The 18,862-nt window shown below is 26.0% G+C and overlaps 5 protein-coding genes across 7 annotated transcripts; 4 read left to right on the forward strand and 1 right to left on the reverse strand.

Moving 5' to 3' along the window:
- Nucleotides 1-178: 178 nt before the first annotated feature.
- LOC129608218 (heterochromatin protein 1) lies at nucleotides 179-2,401 on the forward strand. 3 transcript variants are annotated; one of them, XR_008696880.1, is made up of 3 exons: nucleotides 179-478; nucleotides 544-1,233; nucleotides 2,279-2,401. XR_008696880.1 is itself a non-coding variant. In XM_055519577.1 (2 exons), exon 2 carries the CDS (start codon nucleotides 556-558, stop codon nucleotides 1,171-1,173), a length of 618 nt encoding a protein of 205 aa, XP_055375552.1. In that variant the 5' UTR covers nucleotides 180-478; nucleotides 544-555; the 3' UTR covers nucleotides 1,174-1,380. The 3 variants fall into 3 exon arrangements, 1 of the variants encoding a protein (XP_055375552.1); XR_008696879.1 differs by lacking the exon at nucleotides 2,279-2,401 and adding an exon at nucleotides 1,297-1,380 and having other exon boundaries at nucleotides 180-478; XM_055519577.1 differs by lacking the exon at nucleotides 2,279-2,401 and having other exon boundaries at nucleotides 180-478; nucleotides 544-1,380.
- Nucleotides 2,402-2,419: 18 nt separating this feature from the next.
- LOC129608217 (isopentenyl-diphosphate Delta-isomerase 1) lies at nucleotides 2,420-4,157 on the reverse strand. The gene is made up of 4 exons (XM_055519575.1): nucleotides 3,842-4,157; nucleotides 3,403-3,512; nucleotides 3,201-3,347; nucleotides 2,420-2,770 (listed from the first exon to the last, which is right to left on the reverse strand). Exons 1-4 carry the CDS (start codon nucleotides 4,032-4,034, stop codon nucleotides 2,459-2,461), a joined length of 762 nt encoding a protein of 253 aa, XP_055375550.1. The 5' UTR covers nucleotides 4,035-4,157; the 3' UTR covers nucleotides 2,420-2,458.
- Nucleotides 4,158-6,142: 1,985 nt separating this feature from the next.
- On the forward strand, nucleotides 6,143-7,593 carry LOC129608364 (39S ribosomal protein L1, mitochondrial). The gene is made up of 4 exons (XM_055519847.1): nucleotides 6,143-6,454; nucleotides 6,509-6,818; nucleotides 6,879-7,184; nucleotides 7,247-7,593. Exons 1-4 carry the CDS (start codon nucleotides 6,261-6,263, stop codon nucleotides 7,493-7,495), a joined length of 1,059 nt encoding a protein of 352 aa, XP_055375822.1. The 5' UTR covers nucleotides 6,143-6,260; the 3' UTR covers nucleotides 7,496-7,593.
- A 376-nt stretch (nucleotides 7,594-7,969) lies between these two features.
- LOC129608462 (polycomb group RING finger protein 3-like) lies at nucleotides 7,970-8,569 on the forward strand. The gene is made up of 3 exons (XM_055519956.1): nucleotides 7,970-8,075; nucleotides 8,179-8,280; nucleotides 8,379-8,569. The coding sequence occupies exons 1-3, from the start codon at nucleotides 7,970-7,972 to the stop codon at nucleotides 8,567-8,569; spliced, it is 399 nt and encodes a 132-aa protein (XP_055375931.1).
- Nucleotides 8,570-15,682: 7,113 nt separating this feature from the next.
- On the forward strand, nucleotides 15,683-16,282 carry LOC129608463 (polycomb group RING finger protein 3-like). Its single transcript, XM_055519957.1, has 3 exons — nucleotides 15,683-15,788; nucleotides 15,892-15,993; nucleotides 16,092-16,282. Exons 1-3 carry the CDS (start codon nucleotides 15,683-15,685, stop codon nucleotides 16,280-16,282), a joined length of 399 nt encoding a protein of 132 aa, XP_055375932.1.
- The last annotated feature ends 2,580 nt before the right edge of the window (nucleotides 16,283-18,862 follow it).

Genomic DNA, 18,862 nt, shown 5'->3' on the forward strand with positions numbered 1-18,862 from the left:
TTAACTGATTTATGTATGAGAATAAGTGAGAAATCAATAAAAAATCATGATGTGAAACTAGCAAAATTCTGATTAATGACACACTAACTCCTTATCTTTCAGCCAACTTATTTCAACAATTAAACATATTTAACGTTAATAGTTGGCAATATTGCTAACGGAGAAATTGTTTGGCGTGCGCTGGCGTGCTTATGTGTGTGTTTGCAGTTGGCTTTCTGTGTTATAATTTTGTAAAAGTAAAAATCAAAGGCAGAAATTTATTAAAAATTTTGCAAATTGTATAAAAAAATTTACAAAAATTAATATTAATTTAATAAAAGAAATTGGAGACTACAAGGACTTCGTTGAAAGCCGTTGTAATTTTTGTTGAATAAAAAATTCGAAAGGTAAGTTCAACCGGGAGTGAGTACCAAGAATCTCAAATTTGTTTGGGCGGGAATTAAAGTTTAAACATCTTTAAATTTGTTGAGATAGTCAAGTATGTATGAATACAATAAAAATGGTTTCATTTAAGTTAATCTACTTTTTCTTTCTAATTATCAGTTTTGGTAAAAAATGAAAACCAAATCGTCTAAAGAAAATGAAAATGTTGGTGATGCCGAATCATCTGACGAAGAATATGTTGTTGAAAAAATATTGGATAAGCGAATTCGTAAAGGGAAGACTGAATATTATTTAAAATGGAAAGGTTATTCGGAAGATGATAATACTTGGGAGCCAGTTGATAATTTGGATTGTAACGATTTAATTGAAGCTTTTGAAGTTGAAAGAGCAAAGCAAGATAAAGTTCAGGAAAAACCAAAATCGGGAGGCAGTAAAGCTGCAGAAAAAAGAAAGAATAATGATACCACGACAGCTTCATCAAAGAGGAAACGAAATGATGAAGATGATAAAAAGGGAGGTAATAAATCAGATGATAGTGATGCTGAAGAAGATTCAGAATATATTGTGAAACCTGACAAGGATAATGCGTTTGCACGGGGTTTAGAGCCTATAAAAATTTTAGGTGCATCTGATACAACTGGTGAATTAACATTTCTTATACAGTTCAAAGGTATGGATCAAGGTGAACTAATACCAGCAAAAGTAGCAAATTTGAAATGCCCGCAGCTTGTTATTAAATTCTACGAGGAAAGGCTTACGTGGTATTCTGACGATGAGAATGATGATTGAATTTGCCTTTCTTGAAAAAAAACTTTGTGTAAAAGTAATAGTAAACTAACATCAGCAAATGTAAGAATTCATATCCTTTCAGATTTTCAAGAATGTATACATACATATATTTTTTTTTTCAAGAATTCGTATATCGTATAGATTCACGCATCAATCCGGTAAAAATAAGTTGTACCTATTGTAATGCTAATTAAAGTTATGAAAATATTTTAATGTTAATTTTATCAATCTTGGTCCAATATTCACCAGTATTTGTCAAATTGAAATAATCAATCCAAAATTTGTGTCAAAAAATGTTTTTCATTTAAAAATGTAAATTCTATCAATTTTGATTTTTGATCGGTACAGAATTTTTATGTACATTTTGCATAAAACTAAATTTGTACTTTCTAATAGGGGGCTGAATCATTTATGTACACAATAAGTTACAATAAACACAATTGAATATAATTTGTTTTAATTGTGTCCTCCTGTTACTGAAAAATGTTTTCTAATATTAGCAAAATACTAGTTTTTTTTTTTTTTTCAAATTTTTAAGAATATTATGGAATTCGTAATATTCTGAACGGTATTTGAAGTGGGAGATATGTTAATATTCAGATAAACTTTTCCACATACAATTTTATTATTTTTACGTTAAAACGAAAAAAATTTAACGCATTTTAAACAAAAGGTCTTTGAATGTTATTTAGTTTATTACAGCAACCATGGTAACTGTAATAAAATTCCTTCAGGCAGGCATCATTTGGTACCTCACGTTTAAACTCATCGGATAAGAAATAAAATGTAACTTAAATACATACAAATGTACATATGTACATGTTTCCTAATTTCGTTTTTAATGAGGAATTTTTTTTTAAATGATAGTTGATTTCTTTAAACAGCGAATAAACTTAATGTATATAGATATGTATTAAGCAGCTACATATGCAAAAAATAAAATTGCAAAAAAATTAATATGAATTCGAAGTTGATAGATAAACATTGGTTTTAGATCAGGAAAATTTTGTTCAGAAAGTTTTCGTAAACTTTTGTGTTAAAATTTTTAGGCATTTACATTGTAAAGTTACTTTAAACAAACTATTTTTTAATACTTTAATTGCAGATGCCTACAAAATATTTCCAAAAAATGTTGTTAGGGTATAAATGACATTGGGTCACAATTATGTAAGAACGACAAATAAAAGCTAACTTTATCTGAATAGTATGAAGATGACACAATATAAAAAAAAATTAAAAAGTACAATTCAATACAAATAAATATTATACCATTTTATTTTTAATTTTAATTAAACCTGTGAATATTTTCAATGTCTTCAAATTTTTTTAGTTGATGTAAATTATCCCACCATGTTTTTAAACGATATTTTAAAACCAGTTTGAACCATGGTGTCAAAGGCGCTTTTAATTTCAAAATTTGTGCATCTAAATCTAAACGTTTCATAAAAAACACTTCACTAACTTCATTCGAGTTAGGGTTTATGTCCACATTCTTTTGCAAAAACAATATGTAATCTATTTCATGTTCTCCCCAAATACCATCTCCTGTGTTATGGTAATGTATTCTAGTCAGGTAATGGAAATTTTCCGGTCGAACCTGTAAAATAAGTTGTAACTTATAATTTCTTTAATCAGCATGCACACTTTCATATGAAGTTGAATATGAATACATTTGGAATCATATTTGTACGATATTTATTGTGTCATGTGTATATTGAGTATGTATATAAATAATATTCTAAATATACCGTTAAATATATTTATATACATATTCCGGTTTTCAAATTTTTGTTATATTCAAAAATAAAATTTCAAGCTCTGATTTTCGCTATATTAATATAACAACCCGAAAAAATCAGTTATAATAGTCCAATTAATGTTATTTGGCTATATTGTTACAATATAGCCAAGTAAATACTTCGACACTAATTACAAACTATCAACTAATTATCAACTGATTATTTATCATCACAATCAAATATCAAACAAAAACAAATATCAACTAAAACTATCAACTGATTATTTACCTGTGCTAGTGGAATACCTAATTCGTAATTAAGTCTCCTTTGGGCTGCCCTTCGTATTCCTATAGCATTTAATTCATCACGTTCGTTTTTTATATCGAATAATGGGTGACTACAACACGCATTAGTATAAGCATCAGGAAAAGTAATCTTAAATTAATAAAATATTATTTATAATACAAGTATTCTTAATCATATCATTTACTTTATGTGTCGATCTTCGCTGCATTAACATTTCACCATCTGTATTAAATAAGAAAACACTGAAAGCCCTGTGCAATTTAATCTCTCCATTAGCGTTTACCCTATGGCAATCTAATTCAAATGGAATTTACATATTATGTAAATCTTCAGTTAAAAACCAAATATTTAATGAACTAAGTTCATGTTTATTATAATTATGATTCTTTGATTTTTGACCTCACATATAATTGTATATAAGTATGTAGTACATATATATGTATTTAAAAAAATTAAAAATCAAGAATTAGTAATTTCAATGACATTCGCCAAATTTAAATTGAGCGTTTCGTAAATAACTTAGATTTTGTCATTCAGGCGAATAATCTTTTATTTTTTGGATTTAAATTATAATGAAAAAATGTATACGTTTTAATAATTACTGTTAATTGAATTTCCTTTACCTTTCTTTGAAGTTTTACCTACAGGTTCATCATTTTCGTTTACTAAAATACAATTTTCCTTTAATGCCTGCTCTTGCAGTGTGTCATATTTGGAAGATGTTGACGGGATTGATGCGAGTGATGAAAATTTAAGTTTCAAAGTGGCCTCTTTTTCTAAAATTGGCGAAACAAACTTTTGAAAACACCTTAACATTTTTGCATTAAACTTTAGGCCACTGCGATTAATTTGGTACTACTCCCTCTTGCACCCACTCTAAATATTTATATACTAATTATTATTTCTAATTTTTTGCTCCCACTTATTCTTGTTTTATTTTTTTTTATTTCGCAAACCGAGAGTTGCCTTGTTTTTTTTTTAATTTTGAACTACATAAATTTGAAGTTTTAAACTTGAAAAAAACTACATTCATTTTCACCGTTCTTGACGAAATTGATGGTAGAAAGGGCTTAACACGGTGAAAAATATAAACGAATTAAAAATATTAGTAAAATAGAGTGAAACATTGTCAATTAATGAGGTAGAATACAGCAACATAACATCCACTTCAGTGTGCAATAGCCAAAATATTATTTGAAATTTATTAAAAATTATTTTGTTTTAGAGTTGTTTGTATCCGCAATTCAAAAAATCAAAGAAACATTGCGGCAACACCGTCTCACATTGAAAAATGTCAAGAACAACAAATACTTTGCAAGTATGACCCAACATAGTAAAAAATATCAAAAAAATTTTCATTTTCAAAAGCAGTAAAATATTGCGATATTAAAATATATATAGGTACACATATATACATTTAATCTCATAAGTTTTATTTAAATTTGTATTTTTACAAATATTTTGAAATGATTTATAATTTTTATTTCAAAAAAAAATTTAATTTATATTTAAATCAAAAATTTAATTTATCATATTACACATAGTGGGGATCAGATAAAAAAATAAATGCGCTCTGGTTACGAGTTTGACAATGCTCAAAACCAAGAAAGAGACAACTAAAAAAATTTGGTTTCAATTTTTTTTCAAGAAACTTTTTCTTTTAACATTTCTAATTTATTGGCTTTTCAAATAAGAACGTATTATACAACATAAATATAAACATACCAAATTTGAGGAATCATTAAAGGTAAGTAAAATAAAAATTTTATTTTTTTTATTTTCTTTTCGTGAAGTGACCGGTAGAATATTAATTGACAACTGAGTTGTCATTTTTATAAAGAATTTAATTTTTATGTAATAAATACTACATATTAAAATTATTGAAATCAAGTTTGTTTTTTTGTTATTATGTAACTAAACTTTTTTTCATTCGGAATGTGAATATGAATTTTATGCATATATGTATTTTGTTTACGGCAAGCACAAACAATGGCTTACCAAAAAAATCAATTGAAAATTTTCATATCTAATCTAGCAAATAATTTCTTCTGTATACGGCAACACTTACAAGGCTAACAACACTACAAATATTTTTAAACCCCCTTGCACAAACTTCAAATCAATACTAGCGTTGCCACAATGAAACTTTAAAAGTAAAAGTGCTACTTAATTTTCGGATTTGCTACTTTTTTACTATTTTTAATTGATACTTTTTTGTTTGGCTTTTTTATTTTACATGTTTAAACTTCTTTTTCTTACCTTACTTTATTTTTTTATAAATGAATATATATATTAATTATATTTTTTATAAATTTTTTATTTTTTTTTTCAAATTTGCATAATCGTTTGTTTTTCGACATTTATTTTAGTTTTAATACTATACCTCAATGATTTATAATAAAAGTATTATATCTCCAATTTATAATGAACGTTTTAGGTTTGCGCATTGCTCTGCTGGGGTTGAACGGATATTTTTTACAATTTTAATCAAATCAAATTTTTAATCAAAAATTATTTATCAGCTAAATATAAAACAGAAACAATAACAATTGCCATAAAGGACATAAAATGAGTTATCCTTAAGAAAAAAACTTATCTAACAGATATACTCAAATATAAATAAGTTAGAAAATTTAGGAAATGAAAGTTTCTTAAGTTTGTATTTTGAAATTATGAAATGGATTATTGAAATATTTAATGCCTAAGATAACGTTTTTCAGTTATAATTAACCTGTGTTTTACCTTCTTCTATTGTGATAGGAATATTTTTCATCTTTCCAAACAATACTTCGGATGAAATGAACTTTGCTACTTTATCAATCTAATATTTGCTACTCTTCTACTTCTTTTTTTTAAATTTTGCTACTTTACTTCATTTCAAGTGGCAGCCCTGACCAAAACGTCTTAGTTTAATAAAAGTCTTAATGCCAAAAACAAAAATATAACACAACATAACAAAGTTGCTGTTAGAAGTATTTTGTAGGTTACGAAAGAGAATAGCGCTATAATATATAGAATATATTTGAAATTTAATTAAAAAACATGCTTGCAATTATTCGTGAAATGAAAAATGCCTTTAGCTATGCTCCGTTAAATCCGACTTTCAGAAAAATTCATTTGTCTGTAACCACAGAAGCAGCACGAAAAGGGACCCGAGAAAAAGCTCGCAAAAAAAAAGTTAAAGTAGAAGTTCAAAAGGTTGGTTTCATTCCGCATAACCAAAGGAATAAAGAGAAGTAAATATAAGTGATTAAAAAGTTTTTGTACATCTAATTTATATAACCAAATAGACTAAATTTATATCGACAAAATAAACACGTTGATGATTCCTGGAAAGCTAATCCAACTGATGATTGTTATGTTGGGAAATATTATAAGTGGAAAATTTACAGTGTATCCGACGCTATACAATGTCATCGCGAAACCCATCATCCATCAATGTATAATGTTCCAAATGCACCTTTGAATGTACACATTGAGTTGAATATGAAAGCAGAAAAAGCAAATAGGTTTATTGATAATTTTCAAAAAGTGGCAATGATTCCTTATAAATTTGATCACGGAGAAGAAAGAAGAATTCTCGTTTTTACAAAGACAATGGTGAGGCAAGATTGTAAGATTTTCGGTTATTATTAAATTAATGTAAAATTTCCCTTGTAGGAATCGTTATTGGAGGCGAGGGAAGCGGGTGCTACATTAGTGGGAGGAATAGAATTAATCAAAGACATCCAAAATGGTGAACTCTTAATATCAGACTTTCAATACGTTATTGCTCATCCGAACATACTCCCCGAGTTGGTTTCCTTGAGAGGACTAATGAAAAGAAAGTTCCCAAATCCAAAAAATGGTACCCTAGGACCTGATTTGAAAGATATAATCACCAAATTTTCAAATGGAATTGAATATAAGGCGGAAAAAGATGAAAATCAGCCAGATTTTGCTTCAATTACAACATGTATTGGGACTGTAAGAAAATTCTATTATCCAATTGGAAAATTCAATATATAATATTTAAATTTTTATTTTAGTTAAATATGAAAAGTGAAGAATTAGAAGGCAACTTAGTTTCTCTTTTAAAAGATGTAAATTCAAATCGTCCGAAGCGGGAAGGAAAATTCATAACTAAAGTAATTTTTAAGAGTCCTCCAAGTAGTGAACAATTGAGAATAAATCCCTTCGTTTATATAGAAGAAGAGTACATAAAACCAAAATCTATTTATAAAACAAGTTATAAAGACGTAGACGAGAATTCCGAAGAAATGGAAATCAAAATCTAAAATTTAAAAATATTTATAGTCTTATGTTTCGATATGAAATTGTAGTAGATATCGTCTAAATACTGAAATTGTTATGGAATAAAAATTTTTTTAACCAATTTTTGTAATTTTTTAGCGGCAAAAACACTTTTTCATTGAATTTGCTTTTTTTGAAAATTCATATATTTTGAATTCAACATACTTTTTTATATTTTAAACATGTTTTAGAAGCTACATAATAAGAGAGAGATCATGATTGTGAACAGGGAAATTAAGTCCGTAAATATTTTAGATTTTAAATTTCACCAAAATAATAAAACGTAAAACAAATATATGTGGTTTCACATAATTTAAGAGAGAAAAATTTGGAAAACCTGCCAAATTGGTTCGTCTTTATAAACATTTAGAAGAAAACGGAAAGAAAAATTTAAGCTGAGCAACGGCGCTTAACAAATTGTTCAAGAAGAAGAGGGAAATCATATATGAAATATTAATATGGAAAGAAGAATAAGATTACGTACTTTAAACACTCATATAACTTGCAAAATATGTGGAGGCTACTTCATTGATGCAACCACAGTCACTGAATGTTTACATACATGTAAGTCTCGAGAGTATTTAATTTTATATATCGGGAATTTGAATTGAATATTTTTCAAAACAAAGTTTTTATTGAAAAAATTAAACACACAACATAATTTTAGTTTGCAAAAGTTGTTTAGTAAAACACTTGGAAGAAAAGAAAACTTGTCCGACATGCGAGAATGTTATTCATCAGTCACATCCATTGCAATATATAAGTTTTTGTATTAAGTATATAAACTAGTACCGAATCTGCAAGAAAGTGCGTTGATATATTTTGCATTTTAATATGAACTTTTTGAAAAGAAATATTTCTTTTTAGATGAAATGAAGAGGGAAAGAGATTTTTATAGAAGTCGTAATATAGCTTGTCCAAAAGATTTACTACAGAATCATGAAGATGATGATGACAAGGTTAATGAAGCACATGCTGAATCCGGCTATCATAGTTTAGATGAGCTAGTTAATGTTTGTTTAGAGTGTAGTAGTAACAATTTAAAAAATTTGCAATGAAGGTTTTCTAGGTGTAGTTCTCAATCAACTATCACTCATTTAAAGAAATTTTTAGCAAAAAAAAGTTTTAAATGGAATAGAAAAATATAGAGAGGTATAAATCTTTTTCAATATCAAAATAGGCATAACAAATCTCAATGACCAATGATTTGAGACCTTGAAAACGTGAAAGTATGTGAATTAAAATTAGCACTTTGTGCAGAAAATCGCGAATATATATATGTACGCATTTAAATTTATTGTCAAGTTTTATTTTAGTTAAAATAAATTTAAGGGCTCTTTGAAAATTAATATAATTGAGAATTGACATATTCTGTTTTGCCTAATATTTTGAAATATTTGTGAAATTTCAAATAATTATTTATTTTTTAGATTGATATTTTATGCAATGAAGAACTTTTGGGTAAAAATCATACATTAAAATTTGTATATGTTACCCGACGGCGTTTTTTAAATTGTTTTTAAAAATAAATATAGTGATCAATATAATGTATAACTCAGAATATTAAGGCAAAATAATATAAGTTTAAGATATATTCATGTATATTAATGAATTTAATGTACAAAGTGGTCCGTAACTGGTGTTAAAGCATTCGTGGGGTGATTCCTCAGATACTCGTGTTTTAATCAATTATTTTTGTACCAATAGTAGCATTTTAAATTAAGTTTTTTAATAATCACTTGAAAATAAAAAAAATTACATTAATTTCGTTTAGTTTTACAATTTATATTTTATAATATTAAACATAAAGCTTAAAAAAACAAAATTTTTATTTGCAAATAATAATGTTTTCATTTTGAAAAATAAAAATGCAAATTTTTTGAATGATGAAACGGGTTAGTACGCTTCCAATTTTTATATCTTTCAAAATGTGAGTAATTTAAGGAAGATTTTTTTCGTGCTTTCGTTCTAATTTTGGAATTTTAATTTTTTATATTATTTTGCCAATTTTTTCGAAAACTTTACTTGTTTTTTTTTAGTATAATTATTATAAAACCAATCCATATGTATTTTATTTGAATCTAACAGACTATGTTTGTGCTTGGATTCTATGATTCTTACAATTTATTATACTTTGCTTTTTTATTGACAGCTACATAAACATAAATTACTTTGTGTGCATTTATTTTGTGGTCGTTTATACCTCACTAAAAAATATGGGAAAATATTAATAAAAAGTTAGAATACGTACACATACATAAGTGTGAATGTAATAAAGGCATTAAAATTGTAAAACTTACATATTTTAAAAGCTTTTTAAGTATGAAATCCCTTTTGTTTTTTAAAATGGATATGTATGCAAATAAAATACATATGGACGTGTCTAATTTATAGCTTAAATTTGTTGGTCATTTAGTGAATATGTAGATAAACACATACATATACACTAAACGATCAGTAAAATAAAATTTGAAGAAAAAAAATCAATATGAAATGTGTTTAACACATACATTTGGTTTGACACGAAACCGCGCAAATATAAACATGTTGCAAATAAAATTATTAGAACATGTTTATAATTTGTTGACAGAAGATTTAGTATGTCAAAATTTTTTTATTTTAGTGTTCAGTTTAGACACATGTTGTAAAGTAAAAACGCAGTATTATATATGAAAGCGTTAAAAAATATGGCCCAAATTATTAAACTGATTATACTCAAAACATATATTTTATAGTTGGTATTGATTATGATACAAATTCTCCAGGTGTGAATATCAATACTTGACAATAGATAGCGCTGAGCGCTGCACGTCATATTGGAAAAAAAACTTATTAGATTATATTATGAAGATTTGATGGATTTACTTAAGCGGGAAGGAAATTTTTTAGCGGCAAAAACACTTTTTGATTGAAAAAATTAAACTGAGCAACTGCGCTTAACAAATTGTTCAAGAAGAAGAGGGAAATCATATATGAAATATTAATATGGAAAGAAGAATAAGATTACGTACTTTAAACACTCATATAACTTGCAAAATATGTGGAGGCTACTTCATTGATGCAACCACAGTCACTGAATGTTTACATACATGTAAGTCTCGAGAGTATTTAATTTTATATATCGGGAATTTGAATTGAATATTTTTCAAAACAAAGTTTTTATTGAAAAAATTAAACACACAACATAATTTTAGTTTGCAAAAGTTGTTTAGTAAAACACTTGGAAGAAAAGAAAACTTGTCCGACATGCGAGAATGTTATTCATCAGTCACATCCATTGCAATATATAAGTTTTTGTATTAAGTATATAAACTAGTACCGAATCTGCAAGAAAGTGCGTTGATATATTTTGCATTTTAATATGAACTTTTTGAAAAGAAATATTTCTTTTTAGATGAAATGAAGAGGGAAAGAGATTTTTATAGAAGTCGTAATATAGCTTGTCCAAAAGATTTACTACAGAATCATGAAGATGATGATGACAAGGTTAATGAAGCACATGCTGAATCCGGCTATCATAGTTTAGATGAGCTAGTTAATGTTTGTTTAGAGTGTAGTAGTAACAATTTAAAAAATTTGCAATGAAGGTTTTCTAGGTGTAGTTCTCAATCAACTATCACTCATTTAAAGAAATTTTTAGCAAAAAAAAGTTTTAAATGGAATAGAAAAATATAGAGAGGTATAAATCTTTTTCAATATCAAAATAGGCATAACAAATCTCAATGACCAATGATTTGAGACCTTGAAAACGTGAAAGTATGTGAATTAAAATTAGCACTTTGTGCAGAAAATCGCGAATATATATATGTACGCATTTAAATTTATTGTCAAGTTTTATTTTAGTTAAAATAAATTTAAGGGCTCTTTGAAAATTAATATAATTGAGAATTGACATATTCTGTTTTGCCTAATATTTTGAAATATTTGTGAAATTTCAAATAATTATTTATTTTTTAGATTGATATTTTATGCAATGAAGAACTTTTGGGTAAAAATCATACATTAAAATTTGTATATGTTACCCGACGGCGTTTTTTAAATTGTTTTTAAAAATAAATATAGTGATCAATATAATGTATAACTCAGAATATTAAGGCAAAATAATATAAGTTTAAGATATATTCATGTATATTAATGAATTTAATGTACAAAGTGGTCCGTAACTGGTGTTAAAGCATTCGTGGGGTGATTCCTCAGATACTCGTGTTTTAATCAATTATTTTTGTACCAATAGTAGCATTTTAAATTAAGTTTTTTAATAATCACTTGAAAATAAAAAAAATTACATTAATTTCGTTTAGTTTTACAATTTATATTTTATAATATTAAACATAAAGCTTAAAAAAACAAAATTTTTATTTGCAAATAATAATGTTTTCATTTTGAAAAATAAAAATGCAAATTTTTTGAATGATGAAACGGGTTAGTACGTTTCCAATTTTTATATCTTTCAAAATGTGAGTAATTTAAGGAAGATTTTTTTCGTGCTTTCGTTCTAATTTTGGAATTTTAATTTTTTATATTATTTTGCCAATTTTTTCGAAAACTTTACTTGTTTTTTTTTAGTATAATTATTATAAAACCAATCCATATGTATTTTATTTGAATCTAACAGACTATGTTTGTGCTTGGATTCTATGATTCTTACAATTTATTATACTTTGCTTTTTTATTGACAGCTACATAAACATAAATTACTTTGTGTGCATTTATTTTGTGGTCGTTTATACCTCACTAAAAAATATGGGAAAATATTAATAAAAAGTTAGAATACGTACACATACATAAGTGTGAATGTAATAAAGGCATTAAAATTGTAAAACTTACATATTTTAAAAGCTTTTTAAGTATGAAATCCCTTTTGTTTTTTAAAATGGATATGTATGCAAATAAAATACATATGGACGTGTCTAATTTATAGCTTAAATTTGTTGGTCATTTAGTGAATATGTAGATAAACACATACATATACACTAAACGATCAGTAAAATAAAATTTGAAGAAAAAAAATCAATATGAAATGTGTTTAACACATACATTTGGTTTGACACGAAACCGCGCAAATATAAACATGTTGCAAATAAAATAATTAGAACATGTTTATAATTTCTTGACAGAAGATTTAGTATGTCAAAATTTTTTTATTTTAGTGTTCAGTGCGGACATATATTGTAAAGTAAAATTTATAGTCTTATGTTTCGATATGAAATTGTAGTAGATATCGTCTAAATACTGAAATTGTTATGGAATAAAAATTTTTTTAACCAATTTTTGTAATTTTTTAGCGGCAAAAACACTTTTTCATTGAATTTGCTTTTTTTGAAAATTCATATATTTTGAATTCAACATACTTTTTTATATTTTAAACATGTTTTAGAAGCTACATAATAAGAGAGAGATCATGATTGTGAACAGGGAAATTAAGTCCGTAAATATTTTAGATTTTAAATTTCACCAAAATAATAAAACGTAAAACAAATATATGTGGTTTCACATAATTTAAGAGAGAAAAATTTGGAAAACCTGCCAAATTGGTTCGTCTTTATAAACATTTAGAAGAAAACGGAAAGAAAAATTTAAGCTGAGCAACGGCGCTTAACAAATTGTTCAAGAAGAAGAGGGAAATCATATATGAAATATTAATATGGAAAGAAGAATAAGATTACGTACTTTAAACACTCATATAACTTGCAAAATATGTGGAGGCTACTTCATTGATGCAACCACAGTCACTGAATGTTTACATACATGTAAGTCTCGAGAGTATTTAATTTTATATATCGGGAATTTGAATTGAATATTTTTCAAAACAAAGTTTTTATTGAAAAAATTAAACACACAACATAATTTTAGTTTGCAAAAGTTGTTTAGTAAAACACTTGGAAGAAAAGAAAACTTGTCCGACATGCGAGAATGTTATTCATCAGTCACATCCATTGCAATATATAAGTTTTTGTATTAAGTATATAAACTAGTACCGAATCTGCAAGAAAGTGCGTTGATATATTTTGCATTTTAATATGAACTTTTTGAAAAGAAATATTTCTTTTTAGATGAAATGAAGAGGGAAAGAGATTTTTATAGAAGTCGTAATATAGCTTGTCCAAAAGATTTACTACAGAATCATGAAGATGATGATGACAAGGTTAATGAAGCACATGCTGAATCCGGCTATCATAGTTTAGATGAGCTAGTTAATGTTTGTTTAGAGTGTAGTAGTAACAATTTAAAAAATTTGCAATGAAGGTTTTCTAGGTGTAGTTCTCAATCAACTATCACTCATTTAAAGAAATTTTTAGCAAAAAAAAGTTTTAAATGGAATAGAAAAATATAGAGAGGTATAAATCTTTTTCAATATCAAAATAGGCATAACAAATCTCAATGACCAATGATTTGAGACCTTGAAAACGTGAAAGTATGTGAATTAAAATTAGCACTTTGTGCAGAAAATCGCGAATATATATATGTACGCATTTAAATTTATTGTCAAGTTTTATTTTAGTTAAAATAAATTTAAGGGCTCTTTGAAAATTAATATAATTGAGAATTGACATATTCTGTTTTGCCTAATATTTTGAAATATTTGTGAAATTTCAAATAATTATTTATTTTTTAGATTGATATTTTATGCAATGAAGAACTTTTGGGTAAAAATCATACATTAAAATTTGTATATGTTACCCGACGGCGTTTTTTAAATTGTTTTTAAAAATAAATATAGTGATCAATATAATGTATAACTCAGAATATTAAGGCAAAATAATATAAGTTTAAGATATATTCATGTATATTAATGAATTTAATGTACAAAGTGGTCCGTAACTGGTGTTAAAGCATTCGTGGGGTGATTCCTCAGATACTCGTGTTTTAATCAATTATTTTTGTACCAATAGTAGCATTTTAAATTAAGTTTTTTAATAATCACTTGAAAATAAAAAAAATTACATTAATTTCGTTTAGTTTTACAATTTATATTTTATAATATTAAACATAAAGCTTAAAAAAACAAAATTTTTATTTGCAAATAATAATGTTTTCATTTTGAAAAATAAAAATGCAAATTTTTTGAATGATGAAACGGGTTAGTACGCTTCCAATTTTTATATCTTTCAAAATGTGAGTAATTTAAGGAAGATTTTTTTCGTGCTTTCGTTCTAATTTTGGAATTTTAATTTTTTATATTATTTTGCCAATTTTTTCGAAAACTTTACTTGTTTTTTTTTAGTATAATTATTATAAAACCAATCCATATGTATTTTATTTGAATCTAACAGACTATGTTTGTGCTTGGATTCTATGATTCTTACAATTTATTATACTTTGCTTTTTTATTGACAGCTACATAAACATAAATTACTTTGTGTGCATTTATTTTGTGGTCGTTTATACCTCACTAAAAAATATGGGAAAATATTAATAAAAAGTTAGAATACGTACACATACATAAGTGTGAATGTAATAAAGGCATTAAAATTGTAAAACTTACATATTTTAAAAGCTTTTTAAGTATGAAATCCCTTTTGTTTTTTAAAATGGATATGTATGCAAATAAAATACATATGGACGTGTCTAATTTATAGCTTAAATTTGTTGGTCATTTAGTGAATATGTAGATAAACACATACATATACACTAAACGATCAGTAAAATAAAATTTGAAGAAAAAAAATCAATATGAAATGTGTTTAACACATACATTTGGTTTGACACGAAACCGCGCAAATATAAACATGTTGCAAATAAAATTATTAGAACATGTTTATAATTTGTTGACAGAAGATTTAGTATGTCAAAATTTTTTTATTTTAGTGTTCAGTTTAGACACATGTTGTAAAGTAAAAACGCAGTATTATATATGAAAGCGTTAAAAAATATGGCCCAAATTATTAAACTGATTATACTCAAAACATATATTTTATAGTTGGTATTGATTATGATACAAATTCTCCAGGTGTGAATATCAATACTTGACAATAGATAGCGCTGAGCGCTGCACGTCATATTGGAAAAAAAACTTATTAGATTATATTATGAAGATTTGATGGATTTACTTAAGCGGGAAGGAAATTTTTTAGCGGCAAAAACACTTTTTGATTGAAAAAATTAAACTGAGCAACTGCGCTTAACAAATTGTTCAAGAAGAAGAGGGAAATCATATATGAAATATTAATATGGAAAGAAGAATAAGATTACGTACTTTAAACACTCATATAACTTGCAAAATATGTGGAGGCTACTTCATTGATGCAACCACAGTCATTGAATGTTTACATACATGTAAGTCTCGAGAGTATTTAATTTTATATATCGGGAATTTGAATTGAATATTTTTCAAAACAAAGTTTTTATTGAAAAAATTAAACACACAACATAATTTTAGTTTGCAAAAGTTGTTTAGTAAAACACTTGGAAGAAAAGAAAACTTGTCCGACATGCGAGAATGTTATTCATCAGTCACATCCATTGCAATATATAAGTTTTTGTATTAAGTATATAAACTAGTACCGAATCTGCAAGAAAGTGCGTTGATATATTTTGCATTTTAATATGAACTTTTTGAAAAGAAATATTTCTTTTTAGATGAAATGAAGAGGGAAAGAGATTTTTATAGAAGTCGTAATATAGCTTGTCCAAAAGATTTACTACAGAATCATGAAGATGATGATGACAAGGTTAATGAAGCACATGCTGAATCCGGCTATCATAGTTTAGATGAGCTAGTTAATGTTTGTTTAGAGTGTAGTAGTAACAATTTAAAAAATTTGCAATGAAGGTTTTCTAGGTGTAGTTCTCAATCAACTATCACTCATTTAAAGAAATTTTTAGCAAAAAAAAGTTTTAAATGGAATAGAAAAATATAGAGAGGTATAAATCTTTTTCAATATCAAAATAGGCATAACAAATCTCAATGACCAATGATTTGAGACCTTGAAAACGTGAAAGTATGTGAATTAAAATTAGCACTTTGTGCAGAAAATCGCGAATATATATATGTACGCATTTAAATTTATTGTCAAGTTTTATTTTAGTTAAAATAAATTTAAGGGCTCTTTGAAAATTAATATAATTGAGAATTGACATATTCTGTTTTGCCTAATATTTTGAAATATTTGTGAAATTTCAAATAATTATTTATTTTTTAGATTGATATTTTATGCAATGAAGAACTTTTGGGTAAAAATCATACATTAAAATTTGTATATGTTACCCGACGGCGTTTTTTAAATTGTTTTTAAAAATAAATATAGTGATCAATATAATGTATAACTCAGAATATTAAGGCAAAATAATATAAGTTTAAGATATATTCATGTATATTAATGAATTTAATGTACAAAGTGGTCCGTAACTGGTGTTAAAGCATTCGTGGGGTGATTCCTCAGATACTCGTGTTTTAATCAATTATTTTTGTACCAATAGTAGCATTTTAAATTAAGTTTTTTAATAATCACTTGAAAATAAAAAAAATTACATTAATTTCGTTTAGTTTTACAATTTATATTTTATAATATTAAACATAAAGCTTAAAAAAACAAAATTTTTATTTGCAAATAATAATGTTTTCATTTTGAAAAATAAAAATGCAAATTTTTTGAATGATGAAACGGGTTAGTACGCTTCCAATTTTTATATCTTTCAAAATGTGAGTAATTTAAGGAAGATTTTTTTCGTGCTTTCGTTCTAATTTTGGAATTTTAATTTTTTATATTATTTTGCCAATTTTTTCGAAAACTTTACTTGTTTTTTTTTAGTATAATTATTATAAAACCAATCCATATGTATTTTATTTGAATCTAACAGACTATGTTTGTGCTTGGATTCTATGATTCTTACAATTTATTATACTTTGCTTTTTTATTGACAGCTACATAAACATAAATTACTTTGTGTGCATTTATTTTGTGGTCGTTTATACCTCACTAAAAAATATGGGAAAATATTAATAAAAAGTTAGAATACGTACACATACATAAGTGTGAATGTAATAAAGGCATTAAAATTGTAAAACTTACATATTTTAAAAGCTTTTTAAGTATGAAATCCCTTTTGTTTTTTAAAATGGATATGTATGCAAATAAAATACATATGGACGTGTCTAATTTATAGCTTAAATTTGTTGGTCATTTAGTGAATATGTAGATAAACACATACATATACACTAAACGATCAGTAAAATAAAATTTGAAGAAAAAAAATCAATATGAAATGTGTTTAACACATACATTTGGTTTGACACGAAACCGCGCAAATATAAACATGTTGCAAATAAAATTATTAGAACATGTTTATAATTTGTTGACAGAAGATTTAGTATGTCAAAATTTTTTTATTTTAGTGTTCAGTTTAGACACATGTTGTAAAGTAAAAACGCAGTATTATATATGAAAGCGTTAAAAAATATGGCCCAAATTATTAAACTGATTATACTCAAAACATATATTTTATAGTTGGTATTGATTATGATACAAATTCTCCAGGTGTGAATATCAATACTTGACAATAGATAGCGCTGAGCGCTGCACGTCATATTGGAAAAAAAACTTATTAGATTATATTATGAAGATTTGATGGATTTACTTAAGCGGGAAGGAAATTTTTTAGCGGCAAAAACACTTTTTGATTGAAAAAATTAAACTGAGCAACTGCGCTTAACAAATTGTTCAAGAAGAAGAGGGAAATCATATATGAAATATTAATATGGAAAGAAGAATAAGATTACGTACTTTAAACACTCATATAACTTGCAAAATATGTGGAGGCTACTTCATTGATGCAACCACAGTCACTGAATGTTTACATACATGTAAGTCTCGAGAGTATTTAATTTTATATATCGGGAATTTGAATTGAATATTTTTCAAAACAAAGTTTTTATTGAAAAAATTAAACACACAACATAATTTTAGTTTGCAAAAGTTGTTTAGTAAAACACTTGGAAGAAAAGAAAACTTGTCCGACATGCGAGAATGTTATTCATCAGTCACATCCATTGCAATATATAAGTTTTTGTATTAAGTATATAAACTAGTACCGAATCTGCAAGAAAGTGCGTTGATATATTTTGCATTTTAATATGAACTTTTTGAAAAGAAATATTTCTTTTTAGATGAAATGAAGAGGGAAAGAGATTTTTATAGAAGTCGTAATATAGCTTGTCCAAAAGATTTACTACAGAATCATGAAGATGATGATGACAAGGTTAATGAAGCACATGCTGAATCCGGCTATCATAGTTTAGATGAGCTAGTTAATGTTTGTTTAGAGTGTAGTAGTAACAATTTAAAAAATTTGCAATGAAGGTTTTCTAGGTGTAGTTCTCAATCAACTATCACTCATTTAAAGAAATTTTT

Source organism: Condylostylus longicornis, unplaced genomic scaffold, assembly GCF_029603195.1.
Source record: "Condylostylus longicornis isolate FDR11 unplaced genomic scaffold, ASM2960319v2 ptg000031l, whole genome shotgun sequence".
NCBI classification, from domain to species: domain Eukaryota; kingdom Metazoa; phylum Arthropoda; class Insecta; order Diptera; family Dolichopodidae; genus Condylostylus; species Condylostylus longicornis.

Coding starts and splice junctions, on each gene's coding strand:
- LOC129608217 (XM_055519575.1), bottom strand. CDS start 4,034: ATGTTAAGGTGTTTTCAAAAGTTTGTTTCGCCAATTTTAGAAAAAGAG. Junction 3,513..3,841: donor AGGTAAAACTTCAAAGAAAG/GTAAAGGAAATT, acceptor CATTTGAATTAG/ATTGCCATAGGGTAAACGCT. Junction 2,771..3,200: donor TAGGTATTCCACTAGCACAG/GTAAATAATCAG, acceptor CTTATTTTACAG/GTTCGACCGGAAAATTTCCA.
- LOC129608364 (XM_055519847.1), top strand. CDS start 6,261: ATGCTTGCAATTATTCGTGAAATGAAAAATGCCTTTAGCTATGCTCCG. Junction 6,455..6,508: donor AACCAAAGGAATAAAGAGAA/GTAAATATAAGT, acceptor ATAACCAAATAG/ACTAAATTTATATCGACAAA. Junction 7,185..7,246: donor TTACAACATGTATTGGGACT/GTAAGAAAATTC, acceptor TTTTTATTTTAG/TTAAATATGAAAAGTGAAGA.
- LOC129608218 (XM_055519577.1), top strand. CDS start 556: ATGAAAACCAAATCGTCTAAAGAAAATGAAAATGTTGGTGATGCCGAA.
- LOC129608462 (XM_055519956.1), top strand. CDS start 7,970: ATGGAAAGAAGAATAAGATTACGTACTTTAAACACTCATATAACTTGC. Junction 8,076..8,178: donor CACTGAATGTTTACATACAT/GTAAGTCTCGAG, acceptor ACATAATTTTAG/TTTGCAAAAGTTGTTTAGTA. Junction 8,281..8,378: donor ATTGCAATATATAAGTTTTT/GTATTAAGTATA, acceptor ATTTCTTTTTAG/ATGAAATGAAGAGGGAAAGA.
- LOC129608463 (XM_055519957.1), top strand. CDS start 15,683: ATGGAAAGAAGAATAAGATTACGTACTTTAAACACTCATATAACTTGC. Junction 15,789..15,891: donor CATTGAATGTTTACATACAT/GTAAGTCTCGAG, acceptor ACATAATTTTAG/TTTGCAAAAGTTGTTTAGTA. Junction 15,994..16,091: donor ATTGCAATATATAAGTTTTT/GTATTAAGTATA, acceptor ATTTCTTTTTAG/ATGAAATGAAGAGGGAAAGA.